This window comes from Loxodonta africana, chromosome 9 (genome assembly GCF_030014295.1).
Source record: "Loxodonta africana isolate mLoxAfr1 chromosome 9, mLoxAfr1.hap2, whole genome shotgun sequence".
NCBI lineage: Eukaryota > Metazoa > Chordata > Mammalia > Proboscidea > Elephantidae > Loxodonta > Loxodonta africana.
Window position 1 is genome coordinate 110,583,806 of NC_087350.1, and position 18,310 is coordinate 110,602,115.

Here is an 18,310-nt window from a genome sequence, read left to right on the forward strand (position 1 = left end):
AAAGGGTGGAACAACAATTAAAAAAAAAAAAGATAACTTGCTTGTGTTCAAGACATTCTATCTAACATGAACTACACAGGAATCGAAGAACTAAATGTTTTTATTGGTGAAAAGAAGCTCCTTCCAATGCATTCCAGGAGACAATGAGGAAAATACTTTCCATGGAAGGAGACAGTTGGGTAGGCTGTTAAATAAACTTGCAAATAGCAAAGGAGTGAGTTTATAGTATGTAGTGCCAGCCATGATGGGGTGGGGGTGGGGGGCTAGCAGCCCAATGTTTGCATTTTGTCAGTAAGTTAGCTGTTAGTCTGGGATAGTGTCTGCCATTCAAAGACACGCTATCAACTGGAAGTCTAATCTACTGAGCCTGAGGCAGGTTTGAGAGGAGAGATGGAATAAAGGTGCCATACTGAAGTGGGCTCAATGTAGTCCTTGAACAACTTCATTATTTCCCAGAAACGAGTTCAATTAAGAATGGAGCCCCTGGTTTTTAGAGTATGAAAAGGAGAAGAGTCTCGAAAACAAACATGTGCTATGCAATAACAATCATTAGCAAGCATTTTGAGATGAAATTCAGTTCTCTCTGGAATAGTGTCTTAATCCAGTTTTCAAAGGGCAAAAGGATATAATATAAATTAAAAGTAAACACTGGAGTAAATAAGCAAACCATAGTGAAGCTGAAAAAGTAGTGGAAAGTAACACACAGCCTTCGGTTTAAAGTCTAGCTCTCCACTAGCCGTGACTGAGGGGAGAAACTGATTTCCCTGAAACTGCTTCCTTGTCTGTAAAATGGAGATAATGCCAGCTGCCTCACAGGGTGGGTGTATTAAGTGAACTAATGAATGAAAAATACCTAACAGCACTCACATATTTTCTGAGATGCAGAATAAACAGGTGTGGGAACCATTCCCATTCCTGCTCGAAAGACGTCACTTGCTGGTGGACTCTCCCCTTTTCTCATTTTTAAGAGCACAAGTTCTAAAGGAGGAAAAGGAAACCTCTGGATGTCAGTGGGGATGGGGGTGAAAACATAAGAGGTGAGTGCATTGGATATGTGACTTAAGAACTGGGGTTTCAGTGCCCTTGGGGGGATGATGTCAGGAAAGGGTTAGGTTACAGTGAGGCGCCACTCCCAATAGAGGGAGAGGAGCAGAAACGGGGCTTGTTTAGAACTTGGAGAGCCCTATTCCACTGAGGACTGAAAAATTGGTATCTACTAGTCCAGGGTCAGAACAGGGAACAAGCTATCCCAGGTCATGGTAGAAACAAAGTCACCTAACACTTGGCTGGGCTGCATGGGAATGCAAAGGCCAAATTTATATTATCAACATGGAGGAGTCCCATACAACAAAATTAACACAAAACCTGGATAAGTACCAGGAAACCCTACAGCAGCAGAAACAACCTAAAATTGCTCCATAGGGACAAAATGGTACCTACAATCATGGCATAAACAAAACCCTCTGAGAAGAAAACTTCTGCGGAAGATGAGCTCACAGATACAAATTTATAAAGCACAATGAAATTCAACGCTAAGCACCAACAAAGGGAGAGTTCAGACTTAAGGAACCACACATAGGAGAAAGATTAAAAAGACTTTGAATAAGTATGTTTTGAATGCTCGAAGAGATAATGAAGAGCTAAAATCCATGAATAAGAACAAATTATGAACCAAGAGCAGATAAAGGTGAAAACAAAATTAGAAGAAAATGATTCTTGAAATAAATTATTTAGATGATTTAAACAGTAGACACAGTTAAAGAGACAATTTAATAAACTGGAAGAAAGATATGAGGAAATCACTTAGAACATAGCATGGAGGGAATAGAGAAATTAGAAATGTAAGAGATGTTAAGGTATGGGTGGTCAGCTGAAAAGTTCTAGCAGGTCGAGAAGAGGATAGAGAAAATAGGAAAGGAGCAATATTTTAAAAAGAGAATGAGAATTTCCTAGAACTGAAGGCATGCATTTTCATTTTAAAGGAGTAAACTGAGTCCCAAACAGAGCAAATAAAAACTAATCCATACCTGGATACATTTTAATAAAACCCAAAAGTTTTTAGAGAAAACACCTACCCAACTTTTCATCAACAATAGATGCCAGAATACAATGGAATACTTACAAGATGCTGAAAATAACTGGCAACCTAGAATTCTAAACCCAGCAAATTTACACATTCTTGAAATGACACAATTATAAGATGGATCAGTGGTTACCAGGAGTTAGGGTTCAGGGCAGAGTGCAACTATAAACAGGTAACATAAGGGAGTTTTTTATATAACAGTTATGTATCTATATTGTGGAATGGTTACATGAATCTATACATGTAATAAAATTGCACAGAACTATACATACATACAAAAACGAGTTCATGTAAAAATTGGTGAAATCCAAGTAATTTAGTTAATAGTATTATACCAATATCCTGGTTTAGATAACTTAACTATGGTTATATAAGATGTTATCATCAGGGGAAGCTGGGTAAGAATACACAGGAACTCTCTGTGTTATTTTTGCTTGTGAGTCTACAATTACTTCAAAATAAAAAGTTTAAAAAACTTTAGGTGAATGAAGTGTGTTCTACTTTATAAAATTGAAGTATATTATAAGGACCTATGGATCTAGTAAGATTACACATTTTTGAGGGACATTTTTTTGTTAACTATCTGTGACCCAAATAAAATATAGCTTACATTTGGGGGAGTGGCAGAGCTACTTTGGTGGTGGAGACTTCTCAGCCCAAAAGCTCATGTAAGTTTTACTGTGATTTCCCAGCAGACGCCAACTAGGTAAATTCTAACTCTAAAGTATTTGAGCAATCTAGTTCACAATCTTCCAGACAATTAGAACAAAGAGTAGATGTGTATGGGAAGTGAGGGGCACCTCAAAAATTTCTTCTGGCATCTGGCAGACATTTAGTTAGAAGCTGCTTGTAGATAGATGATTTCCATGCAAAATGTCCATGGGATCCTGTACTCTCAACTAGGGTCATTTCTCATCTATTATGACTTGCCAAAGCATTTTGAAAATGCCTATATTTTCTCAAGGAGAAAATGGTATAAACAAATTAAAAAATTCTTGGCTGTGGTAAACAAAGAATATTTCAGAAGTAAAAGGGAACCCATGGATAGGTCACAGAAGGAATCAACTCAGTCTTATCATTAGGGTGATCTGGGCAAGCTGGCAAATAGGGTCACCCTATTTATATCAGCCATCTACTGCTGTATAACAAATTTCCCCAAACAGCACCATTCCTCAACTCATGGTTCCTGTGGGTCAGAAATCCAGGGGTGGCTCCCCTTGGTGTCTCATAAGCTACATTCAAGAGGTACAGTCCTCTGAAGGCTCAAATAAGAGAGAACACATTTCGTGGCTCCTATAGTTTTTGTAGGTCTCAGGACCTTACTGGCTGTTGGCCAGAGACTTCAGTTTATTGCCACACAGACCCCTCCACAGGGCAGCTCACAACAGATTAGCTGGCTTCTCGTACTGAGCAAGAGAAACACAAAACCAAACCTGTTGCCATGGAGTCGGTACTGACTCATACGCGACCCTATAGGACAACGCAGAACTGCCCCACAGAGTGTCCAAGGAACGCCTGGTGAATTCGAACTGCCAGCCTTTTGGTTAGCAGCTGTAGCGCTTGACCACTACGACACTAGGGTTTCTAGTGAGCGAGAGTGCACCTAAAATGGATACCACAATATTTTTGTAACCTAATCTTTGAAGTTTCATCCATTACTTCTGCTGTATTCTATTCACTACAAGAGAGTAAGTCCAGTGCACACTCCAGGGGAGGGGATTTCACCAGGGTGTGAAAACCAGGAGGTGAGGATCATGAGGGCCATCTTAGAGGTTATCACACTATCAAGCAATTTATCAACAGATCATAGCCAACTGACTTGGATATTAAGTAATTAAGTCATTTAAAATATGCACTATACACCAGGAGTATCAACAGTGTAAGTTCTAGTCCCAAAATTGCCCTGAAACACCAATTAACAAATTTAATTCTGTATCGACTGGTAGGCTGAGGAATTTAGAATTGTGATTCTATTAGTCAGGATAAGCTCAGTCATGCTGTTGTTAACTACCCCCAAACCTCAAGAGACTTAAGATTGACTTCTCACGTTGCATGTCCACCGCAAGTTGGTTGGGGCCTCTGCTCTGTATCGTTCTTACTCTGGGACCTAGGGTGATGGAAGAGTTCCCATCTGGAATGCCACTGGTCTCCATGAAAGAAAAACTAAGGAGGGCAAATTAAGTGCTCTGGCCAGATGTGACACAGCATTTCCGCTCACAGCCAACTGACCCACTGGCCGCAACTTACCCAACCGCAGGAGTCTGCTAAGTACAGTCTTAACACATGCACTGAGAGCCAGAAATACTTGGTGAACGGTACAAATGACTACCATGGTCCACTTTTCTGGTCACCAAATATTCAACACACACTTGCCTCCTACAGGAACTACATATCCTAGGGAACAGTTAAGATTAAAAGGATTGACAATACCAAGTGTTGGTGAGGAAGTGTTGATGAGAATGTGGGACAGTCAGAACTTTCATAACACAGCTGAGAAGAATGTAAGATAGCATAACCTACTTTGGATATATGTCTTCATTTTTCTTGAGTAAATAACTACGAGTGAAATTGATGGATTTTATGTTAAGTATTTAATTTTATAGGAAACCGCCAAACTGTTTTCCAAAGATTTACACACAAAGGTTCACAGCAGCTTTATTCATAATAGCAAAAACCTGGCAACACCTGAAATATCCATCAGCAGACGAATGGATAAACAAATTGTGGCATATCCATATTAACGGATTACTCATCGATACATTCAAGTTTTGGCAGTGTCCATTCTGTTTTGTCTGTTGCATTTTTTTTTTTTTTTTAACAATCACATTTAGTTCCAAGAATTTTAATCTCAAATCACTCCTCTTCCATAGCAGCTTGTACTTATTCTATCAATGCAATACAATTTCATTCTTGAGGACAGAGTTTTAAAAATTCTTCTTATTCTTTCATTCACCGTTTTCAATAGCAGTCATTTGGCCTGCTCTATTCCTCTAGCTAGCTCTTGATTTCTTGTATCCAGAGACTGGTGTTTAATAATTTTTTTTTCCTTCTGTGTAGGATCTTATTTATCCAGGTTAATAAATTATCAGTTCCTTCAGGAACTGTGAAGGCCTGGTTGTGGGTAAGCAAGGATAACACTTTCCAAAGTAAGCTGGTGGTAAACGGGCCATCAGGCTCAACTCCCTCAAGTTGCATAGACAGTCATGAGCTTTGCTGTCTTTCTAAGTGTCCAGAAGAAGAGTGAGGAAAGGTTTGGGCTCTAATGGGCAAAGTGAGAAAAAGCAGATGGAGGTCAAGTCAGAGCAGATCTCTACCTGGTTCTCATAAGTAGAATCTATACTGAAACCCAAAGCTTTTAAGTGTACAGGTGTTACTAGCATGCACATGTTTGTTGAATCAACCATACTACTTAGAAATTGAGTTCTAGGAGTAGAGATCCTGCCTATCCTAATTAGAAGACATAAAGTGGTATCTGATCTTCACTTTTATTGAGAAAAAAAAAATCTACGCCCATGAAAATGGTTGAGTACTTAATAGTAATCACTGTACCTACTAAGTGTAATAGAATCCAATGAAAAGCTCATCTTTCAAACCTAAGCCTAAGAGACGATCAGATACTACGTGCCTCCTGAAGGACAACCACACTACCTGTGAAAAAGTCTTGGGAAAAAAAAATCAAACCTGAATGTGGTCATGCTTTAATTTTAACTATCGGTTCACAGAAAATAAACAGAAACATGTTGAACTACACCACAATGTTACAATCAGCAAAATCTACTGTCAGAAACCATACAGAACAACCCAATTTCAACACACAAATTGCAATAGTTGGAAAAAAAACAGGTGGAGGGATATATACAGATTGAAAGATTCTTAAGAGATATCAACTAATCACAATGTGAAGTCCTTATTTGGATCCTGATTCAAACAAACCAACTACAAATAAAATACCATTGAGGACATTTGAGACAAAGGAAATTTGAACATTTACTAGATATCTGATATAAAGAAATTACTGTCACTTTTTTTTTTAACGTGTGACAATGGCATTGTGGTTATGTTTTCTGAAAGTCCTTATCTTTTAGAAATACAAACCAAAATATTTCTGTAAAAAATTTGAGGTCTTTTTAAAAAAAAAAAACTCCATAGCAACATAAAATTGCTTAGCTTTGGGCCATTCTTGACACTCTGTGAACATGCTAAACTATAGTCAGCCTTCTTTCCGAGTCTCTACCATGTTATAGCAAAGTTAAGACAATCCATAGTCTTTAACTGTGGGAATCAGTTAGCTTGCTAATAAAAGAGGTTGAATTATACCCGGTAAAGTAGTTGAACCTGGGAGGTATTCCCCACCGTTCCTGCAGAGACGTTGCCACAGCTGATGGGAGTACAGTGCTGGATGAGGCAATTTAACTACCTTCCATCTAAGAAGGTCCTATTTAGATGATTCTTCAAAATAAAAGCAATCCCAGGGTCTGTATCACTAGCCCTACATGAAAAATGGCTCTATTCACTGTGCTCCTGGTGTTTCCCAGAACCTGATTTTGAGTTTAATTGAATGCAGGAAAAGCACTGAAACAAGTCTGGTGTATGTTTCTACACTGAAACCCAAAGCTTTAAGTATAGAGTTGGGGCCCTTTTCTGTTAGCCAAAGTGTCACAACAGAATTCTGTGCTGTATAGCACACGGAAGTACAGACCAGTGGTTCGGGAGTTGGGCTGCCTAGGTCTACAGACATCTCTGTACTTGCCCGGTGTCTGATCTCTGGGGAGTGAAGTCAGCTTTCTGTGCCACTGATGTCTATCCATAAGATGGGGATAAAGTACCTGCCTCTGAGGGCTCTGAGTAGGATTAAATCAATACACACGAAAATGTACCAGTGACTAGCAGAAAGAAAATATAGATGCTGGCCATATTGTGTGTGTGTGTGTGTGAATGGATCTGCATTAAGGGGCAGGAAGACTGACTCCATCAGAAAATATGGCAATATAGTTTTAGAGAATATAGCAATGTTTATTCTCGTCTCTGTTAAATAAAAAAGTAGCACTGATGATGCTAAAATGGAACATAAGATTGACGTTATAGATAACAGAACAGTCAGTAGTAGGTTCTTCCCTGTGAAAAGTAATCTCATTTAGTAAAACTTAAAAGAATCACACCCAGGATGAAATCTGTCCTTAGCCAAAACTTAAGCTTTCATTCTAGTTCTCATTACCAAAATTGGAAGTAAAAAAATTATGCAAAAATGTCTGTCTCAATAAAAACATCCAATGAGCAAACTCTGGAAATAACTGATTCTTAAAAACCCATAATATAAGCCCGACAAATGTAAAAAAGTGAACAAAATGAGCTGTTTTTCTGGTCATAAAATATTTATTAAGGTATACTTTAGGGAAGATAGTGAATATAAAATGTAGGGTCACAGTATGAAGCAATTTCAATCCTCCGGAAGGTCGGCACTGCCCTCAATGCTCTGCAGATGTAAAACCCCTGGTGAGACTCACCCGCAGCTGGTTTAGCTCCACGCCTCTTCTCACAAGAGCATTTACAACTAGAGCATGGAAATACCTCTTTTAAGTGCAAAACGACACCACATTACCCTAATGCAGCAACAATGCATCCGTATTCTCATTAGTCATTAGTAGTCAACTTGCATGGAACACCAGAAAAAAGCACAACGGAGCTCACAAAATAGGCTGAAAAATGAAGCTGTCCTTGCGAAACGCACATTGCAATGGAAGGAGAGACACTGAAACACGGTGATGCCCAGCACAGAGGCAGGCTGCGTCATGCCAGCCGTCAAGTGCCACTTCCTCTTCCGTAATCAGATTCCATGAGCCAGGCACAACTAATATCTGGGAGGCAGTGAGTAGCTAAAATTTCATTTGACTAATTATTCAATGATTTTTAAAATCCCCATAAATCTTTTCTGTCCTGAGGTAGTTGCAAAATAAATCATAACTTGGATATCAACTAGGGCTGAGGCTTTGACTTTTTACTCATTGAAACTAGTTGTTACTGGCAGGAACTACCTTTTGAGATTTAAAAGACGGTTGAGAACTGGGCCTCTTACTACACACACAAGATGATGGCTATGTGGGAAAGAGGATTAGCTGCTTCAGAACGAGAGAAATAGGGTCCTCCATCGCTTCCACCCTCCCCACCCACTTTAGATTCTCTTTATTGTCCAAAAAGCCACCAGGAACAAGACGGTAGAAGCGGACAGATCATCGTCCTTTGCTGTAGCCAGGGAAGAAAAGGTCAAGTAGAGTCTGCAGGTTCTCATTGGGAGTCATGATGTAGTTCTGGCCAAGGTCATGTCTGCAAGCAGGGCAGGAGAAAACTTGTGCCTTAAAGGAGCGCTGTAAGCAATCCTAAGGCAGAACCAAAACAAAACACAGTTTCATCTGAGGGGAAAGCATGTAGAAAGATACTCAACAAGTTATGCTTTGAAACAGGAACTGGAAACTCCATGTTTGGTAACAAAAGCAATACATGGGTGAACGACTAGAAAGGCCTCAACTCACACTATGGAAACCAGGCTACAGTCAAGACTGCGGCACCTCCCCTGGCACACCAGGAGACGTCGGTGAGGACTAAACATTTCTGTGCTTCAGTGTCCTCCTCCAGTAAAAGGAGGGTGTTAGGGATTATGTACGGTTCCTACTTGGCTTCCCTCTTTAGGTTGGATTTTAATCCATGACTTCCTGGTAGATGACTACTCAATGACTTTTAAAATCCCCATCAATCTTTTCTGTCCTGAGGTAGGTGCAAAATAACTCATAACTTCGGTATCAACTAGGGCTGAGGCTTTGACTTTTTACTCACTGAAACTAGCTGTTACTGGCAGAAACTACTTTTTGATATTTAAAAGACAGTTAAGAGCTGGGCTTTTCTTTAGATGACTAAAGAAAAAGAAAACACAGGATTCCCTGTTACTTTAAAATTTATTCAAGTGGAATGACTAGAACTATGTGATGTATTTTAACAAATTACTTAACGTGCAATCACATATGTGGAAGGTTTGATCCCATTTTTCAAAAGAAACAAACATTCAGAAGTTAGATCAGGGCACACAGCCACCAAAGAGCAGAGCCAGAGTCTAGCCTTGATTTGATTAAAGCTCAAGTTTTCCTTTCACTTCACATGATAACACAATACTCAGTTCATCTGGGCTTGCTGCCAGCTAGACTCTGCTCCAGATTCTTTATTGAGTGCATGGAACCATTCCAGTTTGAGCTATAACATACAAAACATACATGAGCTGTAACATAGAAGCCCTCCTCAATAACTCTTAACATGACAGAATACTTCAAACTATAAATATTTGAATCACTATTACTATCAAAATAAAACATGCACTTACCACCAAGATGTAATCAAATGCCTTAACTAGCAAAGTTTCATAACTATCCTACTTCGTGGAAAATACAGCAATGCCTATGAGAGCCAGAAATTGACGGGACTGCCTTGTTTTTCTGGGTTTTGCAAGTCTTCTGCCTTTGACAGAGCACAGTCTTAACACTTTTCTATCACTTGTGTTAGTGGAAAATATTTGAGTTTTCCTTCTCTGATAGGTTTCTACCTTACACAGGTCCCGGCTTTGCAGGCTTTACTGTACAGGTAGTCCCGGGTTATGAACGTCCCCCTCCTACTTGCCCTTTAACGTTCTGTAAATCTGCCCTCACTTTGAAAGGACTGCATCAACCCCTACTCACAACAAATTCTTCATCGCAATCACGTTCACTTGCTGCAAGTGCAGCTTTTAAATCATTGAAAAGCCTTCAAGTCTTTTCTTGCACTAAACCAAAAACCAAACCAAACCCATGGCTGTCAACTAACTGCCCCATAGAGTTTACAAGGAGCACATGGTGGATTTGAATAGCCGACTTTTTGGTTACCGGCTATAGCACTGAGCCACTACAGCCACCAGGGTTTCCTGCACTAAAAGTAAGGCTAAACAAGAGCTGTATGCACCTGTTACCAATCTACAAATTAGACTTAAAGGCACAGTTAGGAACGGATCTTGTTCGTAACCCAGGGACTGCTTGCACTTCACATGCTAAAAGCGGGTTTCGAGGTTAGTGAGCCTTCTGGCACATCAAGGGATAGTAAGAAAGGAAGTGTACTTACTTTACAGACGTTGTGGAGGCACTCTGTTGTCACAGGCTGGTAAACTAGCTCCTGGCAGCAGACACACATAAAAGATTGTTCCAATTTTTTCAGAAAATTCTAGAATGGTACCCAAGGGGAAGAAAAAAAGGGTTGTATTTCAAAATATACTAATAAAATTCTAAGTGATAAAAGGTCTTCAGTCACATTTAGTATGTTTCTACTAAGAAAAAAAATCAAGTAATGACAATAGTCACAAGGACAATCCTCCATTCAGTTCACTTGTTTTCCGTAGCAGGGGGGTGCAATTTATGTTTGTTCTCTGTGTTCACAGAAAAGGTAGAATAGTCAAGAATTTCAAGTAAAAAAAAAATCAAAGATCTCATTTCGAAAGGTTTCCTGATACTTCTTTATGAACATGAATTAGAAAGTCAAGTGAATTATAAACGAAGTATTACATAACACATGAAAAGAATATACCACTTAGGGGGAGATGTGAAAAAAACCCAAACCTTTATACCAGGCACCTTCTCTCTAACATACTACTGTTCTCCCAGTGAGGGCCCCCATGGTGCCTGTAACGTGGGTATACGTAATATGGGAATTTTGAGTTCCTACTATGTGCTAGGGATTCATTTACACCGTGGTAATAGAAAGGAGTTTATATTCCTATAGGAGAGCAAACTAAAAAAATGCATCGATTTTAGACAGTAATAACTATGAGGAAAACAAAGCAAATTAAAGCAATAAAGAATACCTATTTTAGAACAGTCCCTGAGTGGTACAAACAGTCTGTGCTACAGTACTAATCTAAAGGTTGGCAGCTAGAACCCACCCAGTGGTGCCATGGAAGACAGGCCTGGTGATCTGCTTCTATAAAGATTACAGTCAAGAAAACTCTATTGAGCAGTTCTACACTATAATGCTAGGGTTGCCAGGAGTCCAAATTGACTTGAGAGCAATGGGTTTTTCTTTTATTTTAGAAAGGGTAGTTCTAGAAGTCCTCCCTGTAGAGTGTAGTATTAATGCAGAGACCTTAAAGGATCTGAAGCAGTGAGCCATGTGGACACTGCAGGGGCGGGAACTCCAGGCAGAGAGACAGTGCATTAAAGGCCTAGGGCAGGGGACAAGGCGAGTGTGTTTAAGCAGCACAGAGACCACTGGGCCGCAGCAGTCTGAGTGTGAGACAGTTGCAAGCGAAGAGACTGTAGAGGTAGACAGGGCTGTGGGTCAGTTTGGATACAAACGTACATACATATCGAAAATATGTGCTTGTTTAATTAAAAGTCACGGTGTCTAACGCCTGATTTTTTGGCTTATCCAAAGAGAATGTGCGTGAAACTTGCCAGGGTAGTAACACATCGATGTCCAGAGCCACCACTGGAAGTGAGGAAATGATACCTGACCCAGGCATGCAAGAACCGGCCACAAGCGCAACACCACCCACAGGGACGAGAACTTTTATGCTCACTCAGGTGACTTTTTCCTGCACCTATATTGCTACCTTGTCCCCTGCCCAGCCACGCCTGGAAGTCACCTGTGTTATCAACTTACCATGGAATCCTCCCCAACTAGAGAGTAATTAGACCATGATAACAACTGCTTGCTGTAGCTTACATGCTCTAACTGACCTAACAGAGTCTGGTTATTGTCATGCCTGAGTCTCCTGGCTAAAAAGCAAGTAACACCTGTCACAGAGCTAAATCACTGTCCTTCTGTCTTCCAACCATGTAAGCCTCATTCTACTGAGGATAACTCAACATGTCACACCCACAGGCTAACGGAAATGGTGAGTCCAATATAAATCAAAAGAGTATTTGATAAAACTCACCCAAATCTCAAAGTTTAAAAATTCTATCAGGAGGTTCTTCCTTAATATAATAATGAAGAAAGAATATCTCTCAAACAAAAAGCAACGTGATCGTCACTGGATAGGCGCTCTGTAGAGTTCACTCATTTTTTAGACAGAAAGCTCACACAGATATCCTCAGCCTCATTTCAGACATTTGGGAAACTCTTGCTAATGCCAGGTGAGAAATAAAGGAACCACGGGAAAGAAGAGATTACTTAGAGGTGACAAGACGGAATTCAACGAGAAGTTGCTAGAGCTCACTCACAATAGCTATGTATCACAGAAAAGTGACTGCATTTCATATGACAAGGGGTTAATACCTAATGAAATAGAAGATTCAAATTTATAAGCAAAATTTGAGCCACAATAAACAAGTGACAAAAAACAGACAATTCACATTTGAAACCTCCAATTTTGGGGATTTGAAAAGAAAGCTTCTTTTGCAAAACAGAGCTTAATACAAAATCCACACATCAGTTAACTTTGTGATTCGTTTCCACGTCAAAATTTTATGTTTATCAAAAGACAGAAAGAAATTCAAAACGTGTAAAATACTTAAAATATATCAACTCTGATTTATTTTACCCCTAAGTGGAGCAGATACACATGAACTGCTTAAGACTTATGCTATTAGGTAATTGTGAACTACAGTGAAACCTGTGAGAGCCGGAACTAGACGGGAGTCCCTTGTCTTTCCAGATCTTGCAAGTTTTCCGCCTTTGATGAAGTACAGTCTTACCACTTTTCTATCGCTCTTTTTAGTGGGAAATAAAGTCAAATCTGCAAAAGTCGGGACCGTGTAAGGCGGAAACCCATCAGAGAGAGCAAACTCAAATATTTTCCACTGACAGAGAGTGACAGAAAAGTGCTAAGACTGCACCCTGTCAAAGACGGAAAACTTGTGAGATCCAGAAAAACAAGGCAGTTCCGTCAAGTTCCAGCTATCACAGGTTTCACTGTATTTGAGTTTTCCTTCTCTGATGGGTTTCTACCTTACACAGGGTCTGGCTTTCGCAGGCTTTACTGTATAACAAAAACTCTTCTGATGTATTTTAGATTAAGTTGAGTGTGTTCCACAACTGAAAATCTTTCTCATGAAGAGTTCCTCAACATACTTAGGTATTAGGCATTGGGAAGTCAAAAACCAACATCTAGAAGACCTAAAATCAATCTGAAAGTGTTCAAGTATTGCCTCAGACATTTCTGAAAGAATAAGAAGACTGGATAAAAGGGTCACATTTTGACTGATTTATGAAAACCACACTTCATGAAGAAATTATTCATCATATGTCAAAACACAGAACATCACTTAAAGAACAATCTTTACATACTGGTCCTTCCACAAGAGACGCAAGCACTTCGTCCCACAGCTTCTGGTTGTGGCGATCTTCTCGGATTAGATGCTGCTGTTGAGGGGTTAGCTGGAAAGCCTCAACTGCTTCTGCTGAATCTGATGTTTTGACCATTTTGGAGGCACTTGGACACTCATCTAGATTTATTCAAAAATATATCAGCAGACTTACAAGTGCTTCTAAGCAGAACTGTGAAGCAAAAGTGTTAGCTAGCACCAGTAATGTTTACTAGGAAGATAACCCACATAAGGCAACATCTACCTACCCCAGATTTTAGGATACTCTATTTGCGGCTGTTACTATCAAAATATAAGAAAAAGACCCATTCACTTCCCCCACAAAAAAACCCCACATTCACTTGGCTTTTAATTTCTCATGAGTCTCTCAATTCTTTCTTAGAAACTCCATTATGAGGATTTCTCCTCTGCAGTCATTACCTACCGTCTGAATTAGGCCTTTTTGAGGTTTCACTGGTCTGCTTCTTTGACTGCCCTTTCGTCTTCTTCCCCTCCTTATCTGAAGGATAGCCTGCTGGATACTGATGGGGGAAAAGTACAATGTAGATTTAAGCTTCACAGAGGAGGAGGGTCTTAGATCCTGATGAGAAATTTTAAAGAAAGGAGAGTCGTCCATGCTTTTCCCCAAACTGAAAGACTATATAAAGGAAACAGACATTTAAAGAACAAAGAATTCACAGGACAGAAGACTATTAAAATTACAAATTCAGTGTAAAAACCCATACTTTGATTCTGAGATGTCCCATTTTCTAACACAGTGATCTTTTCAGATCTCACAGTCTCAGATCTAAGAGATCAAAGGTAAACTCTTCAGGAGCTGTGACTATACATGGCTTGGAAAGTTTGAGGAGGAAATGGAAAGGAGAACCTAGATCTGAAGGTCAGTGAAGATCAATCACAGAGCACAATTGATGGTAATCAAATAGATGGGTTTATACTAAATTGTGGGGTCAGGCTAATACAAAACATAGGGGCAAATTCTTCCTCTCTCAAAGTTAGGGGGGAAAAGCATTGAGGAGACCTAAAGCCACTAAATTGCCGAATTCTCTACCAGCTAAGGGCTAGACTTTAGAAAATAAAAGTCTACCTCTTACGTTTTAGTGGCTACCTGTTTTTTTTGTTTTTTTGGCATGCCTTGTGATAACGCTCGTATCTAAAGCTCAACATACTTCAGGCCTCATCAGTCATACTAAACTCATCATAATAGATTGGCCTATATGCTTCTGCTCATAGTTTCAAATTTAATCTATCTAGAATAATGCTCTGCTGAACTGTGGCATCTGAAAAATCTTTTGAAAATGGATTTAATACTTTTTTTAAGCGATCTTTTAGTAGTATTTTAGCAGCTGATGAGTCTCATTGAAACAATCAGCTCTACGTGTTTAAAAAGAAAACAGAAACAGACCTGCACTGGTAGACACACACTCACCTGCCAGGGTGGCCAGACACATGCCCACAAGCAGGCCCTACACATGCAGTGTGGGCAAAGCCTGGGGAATGACAGAGCAGGAGGTCTGTATGGGAAGCGCAGCCATGGGGAATGGCGGGAATGGGCTCCAACCATGCTCTGAGGGCAGTGTCAGGGAAAGTCTAGGATGTGCAGGCAGTGAAAGGGGAATGCTGCCACGCCACCTGCTATGGACACAAATCAACGACGTCTTATATGGGCCAACAGCTGAGCATGGGCAAGGGGGAAAAAGGGCAAAGCACTAGAGGTGGTGACACAGCAGGGAAGAAGCTTTGAGCGGGAAAGAGTAAAGGGGTGAGGAAAAGTGAGAAGGGTAGAAGGCAGGCCACTCTTATAAGCCACCCCTTCCTCCCTCTACCAGAGATACACCCCCTGTGCCCCAGGATAAACGTCTCTTCTCAAGATCTCCTAACCTGAAATTTATTCATCCCCTTTCCTCACACTTTGTCATCTCCAAATGGAAGTGGAAATATTTTACTTTTCATTTATAAAACCAGCTCTTCTTAAGCACAGCCCTAGGTCCTAGGGAAGTCTGATGCCTAGGATGCCACCTCTTTACTGTTTACTCCTTTTCCTTCCACACACTTGCATGGTCTCCTTCATCACCCTTACTGTCTATATGCATCAACTGCTGTGGATTATATCTAGTGTTAAGGCACATAGGCAGTACAGAGGTATACATTTTTATGAACACACAAGTGGACTAGACAAATGTAATCTAACCTGTAAACGCAGACACAATCTCCTCGACCGTTCTATTCCTTCTGAGGTCCAAGGAGCAGGTTCAACATCATCTCTTCTTAAAAGATAGCGCCAAACCAAGAATCCATGGCTTGATGAAATCTCTGGCCAGTATTTCACCACCTAAATCGTATGTCAGTACTACTTTGAGACTTAAAGTTTAGACTTATTCATAATGTCATCACATAAGTGGTTTAAGTAAACGTGCCATAACTAAATATCACTTTAAGACACTTGCTTTGCTTTAAGAGAGTAAGTCAAGAATATTCAGTATAATATTGTTTTAACCATATTTCCTATTAAGATAGTTCCCATAAACAGATTGCTATTAATTTGATATAGTAACAAGGTTATGCTCATTAATTGAATTTTGCATACTAGGTATATAAAATGATAGTAATAGATGGCCCTGTTTTTTAAATGAACAACATAAACCTATTTTTAAAATTATAATGTGTTCTGATTTGAAAATCTATTAGAATCAAATCATTCTGAAAAGGTATGTAAGAATCCACATCTGTAATGGCAAGTTGCTGAAATGGTTTCATCACAGAAAATCTATACGTGTAAAAATCTTGCCCCAAAATATAATCCAGCCCTTAGGGACTTCATATTAGCCGAAAAAGAAAAGTACCAAAGTTCTGAGCTCACTCTGTGCATCTCTGACATTTCCAGAAAAAGAAATACCAACCGAGATGGCCTAGTGTTTCCGCCTTCCCACCCCAGTAGTTCCCTGTGGCAACCTGACGTGAAAGCCCGGGAAGAACGACTAACAAGATGTCATGCCATATAGAGCACCTTATAAATGCCATCATATCTGTTGCCTTCTTCAGGAGCATATTTGCTGATCTTCCTCCCTTTAAAACTGCGTATCACTCTGACTGGCTTACCAGCTCTCCAATTCCGAGACTCTGCTCCAATTTTATCATCCAATGGAGCATCGCAGTTTAGGGCCAATGCCCTAAAAAATAAAACAAAGTCTTTATACCAAGTAATCTTTCTTCAAGTATATAATCGAATCATTAGCTCAATTAAAAGGTGAATTATGCCTTACCTGATGGTTGATTCTATGATTCTTCCCATATTATTCCAGATAATAGGATTATGCTTTCCCCCACCAGCAGAGAAGACAAATCAGTTTTCTGGTGTCACCCCCAAGCCAGGGGTTGGTTCTCAGATAGCCTGTAGGGTTCTTCTGAAAGTAACAACATCTGTGCCACGTATAATAGAAAACAACTAGAAATACACGGAATTTTCTTTAAATAACGTTTCTTGAGGGGAGGAAGAACGTTGGAAAACTAAAGCAAGTGACTGTTTTAATAAGTTATTTTTGAAAGACGTAAGGTAAATTGCTGGAATAATGTAGAAAGATATCCAGAAAAATAAATTTGTCAGCAAGGTGCAAATGACCTTTGTAGGTCTACTTTCCACATTCCAGACAACAAAGATTCCTTAAAATTTAGAAGATTATCAAGAACAAGTTTAATATGAGAATATCCTTTAAAAGCCTCCAGCAAAAGAGAAATTTAAATAAAAACGAAGCATCCAAATGCCTGTGCCAAACTGTGACAATAAGACAATAGAGATTTTTGACAACTTGAGATCGCTACAGTTTATTGGTGACATAAGGACAAGAAGAAACACTTGACTCTGACTTGGCTGAAACTTCCCTGTACGGGCACTCACCTACTCGTAATTAATCAGCAAGGTTGTTAGATGTTAGAAGACCTTTCTTGGGAGAATTTATGCCTACCAAAGAAACTAGGATCTGCTTAAATTAGCATTTTTCTTCTAAGCCACCTACTTCCTAATTTATGTGAAAAGAAAACATAGAGAACACATTAAGGCTAAAGAAAAAAAAAAAAGTATACCCAATCTATGAAATCAGATATGGTACAAAATACCTTTTCAAGGTATACTTCTTTTTATGCAGGCTCAAATAAAAAAACAGGCCGTAAGACTATGACTAACCTACTGAAAAGAAATCTCTTGACCATAGCTGTATTTTTTAAGTAAATGAGCTTAAGAACATGTTTCATTTTTAATAATAACTTTCATAGCTGTGGTCAAGGAGTTAAAGCTTACCAAGCTATCTTACTACCTTCACTTCACTGGGTGAACCGCTTTGTGCTCACAGATACCTTCAGTCATAATGACTCCTACCACATGCTGGCACAGTGTCAACTCACTTCTGGCTTCAGATAAGGACGGAGGCTGTTCAGGTATTTGAAAGGAATCCAAGCGGATGAAACTAGGCAAAACAGCAACAAAGCTCTTCTATTACTCTCTCTGCAGCTCAGCCAACTGGGTGCTTCTAACTTCCCTAAGCAGGGCTGGCCAGGTTACCTTGCTGCCCTCTTCCGTTTCTTAAAGTAGGAGAGGTGGGAAGAAATAGGCATAGATTTTCTCAGAAGCAAGAAGCAGGCGTCAAACTACCTCTTAGCCGAGAAGCAAAAATGAATTGGACCATACACTAAAAATGGAAATAATACACTATCGGTCAGAACTAAGGGCCTTCACCTCAGTTTTCATGTTTATAAGACATATAGGTACCTCTGCTCAAGGGATCTGATGATCACAGGACATATTTGCAGCTTAATGTATAAATTAACTGCCTGGGTGTTAAAGTCTCTTTGATAAGTAAATTCTAAATTGTTTTGAGTTAATATCTGCTTTTCACTATCT

General features: G+C 39.6%; 1 protein-coding gene across 3 annotated transcripts in view; it reads right to left on the bottom strand.

The window, feature by feature from the left end:
• Positions 1 to 4,848: 4,848 nt before the first annotated feature.
• UHRF2 (ubiquitin like with PHD and ring finger domains 2) overlaps positions 4,849 to 18,310 on the bottom strand; it is a 93,344-nt gene continuing 79,882 nt past the window's right edge. For 2 of the 3 annotated variants that reach the window (XM_003407351.4, XM_023545270.2), the window contains 6 exons: positions 16,424 to 16,586; positions 15,608 to 15,748; positions 13,841 to 13,937; positions 13,379 to 13,536; positions 10,217 to 10,315; positions 4,849 to 8,457 (listed from right to left, as the gene is read on the bottom strand). In XM_003407351.4, coding sequence (XP_003407399.1) covers positions 8,311 to 8,457; positions 10,217 to 10,315; positions 13,379 to 13,536; positions 13,841 to 13,937; positions 15,608 to 15,748; positions 16,424 to 16,586 — 805 coding nt within the window. In that variant the 3' untranslated portion in view covers positions 4,849 to 8,310. Of the gene's footprint in view, positions 8,458 to 10,216; positions 10,316 to 13,378; positions 13,537 to 13,840; positions 13,997 to 15,607; positions 15,749 to 16,423; positions 16,587 to 18,310 lie in introns of those variants that run through there. The other variant, XR_010322863.1, reaches the window with a different exon arrangement.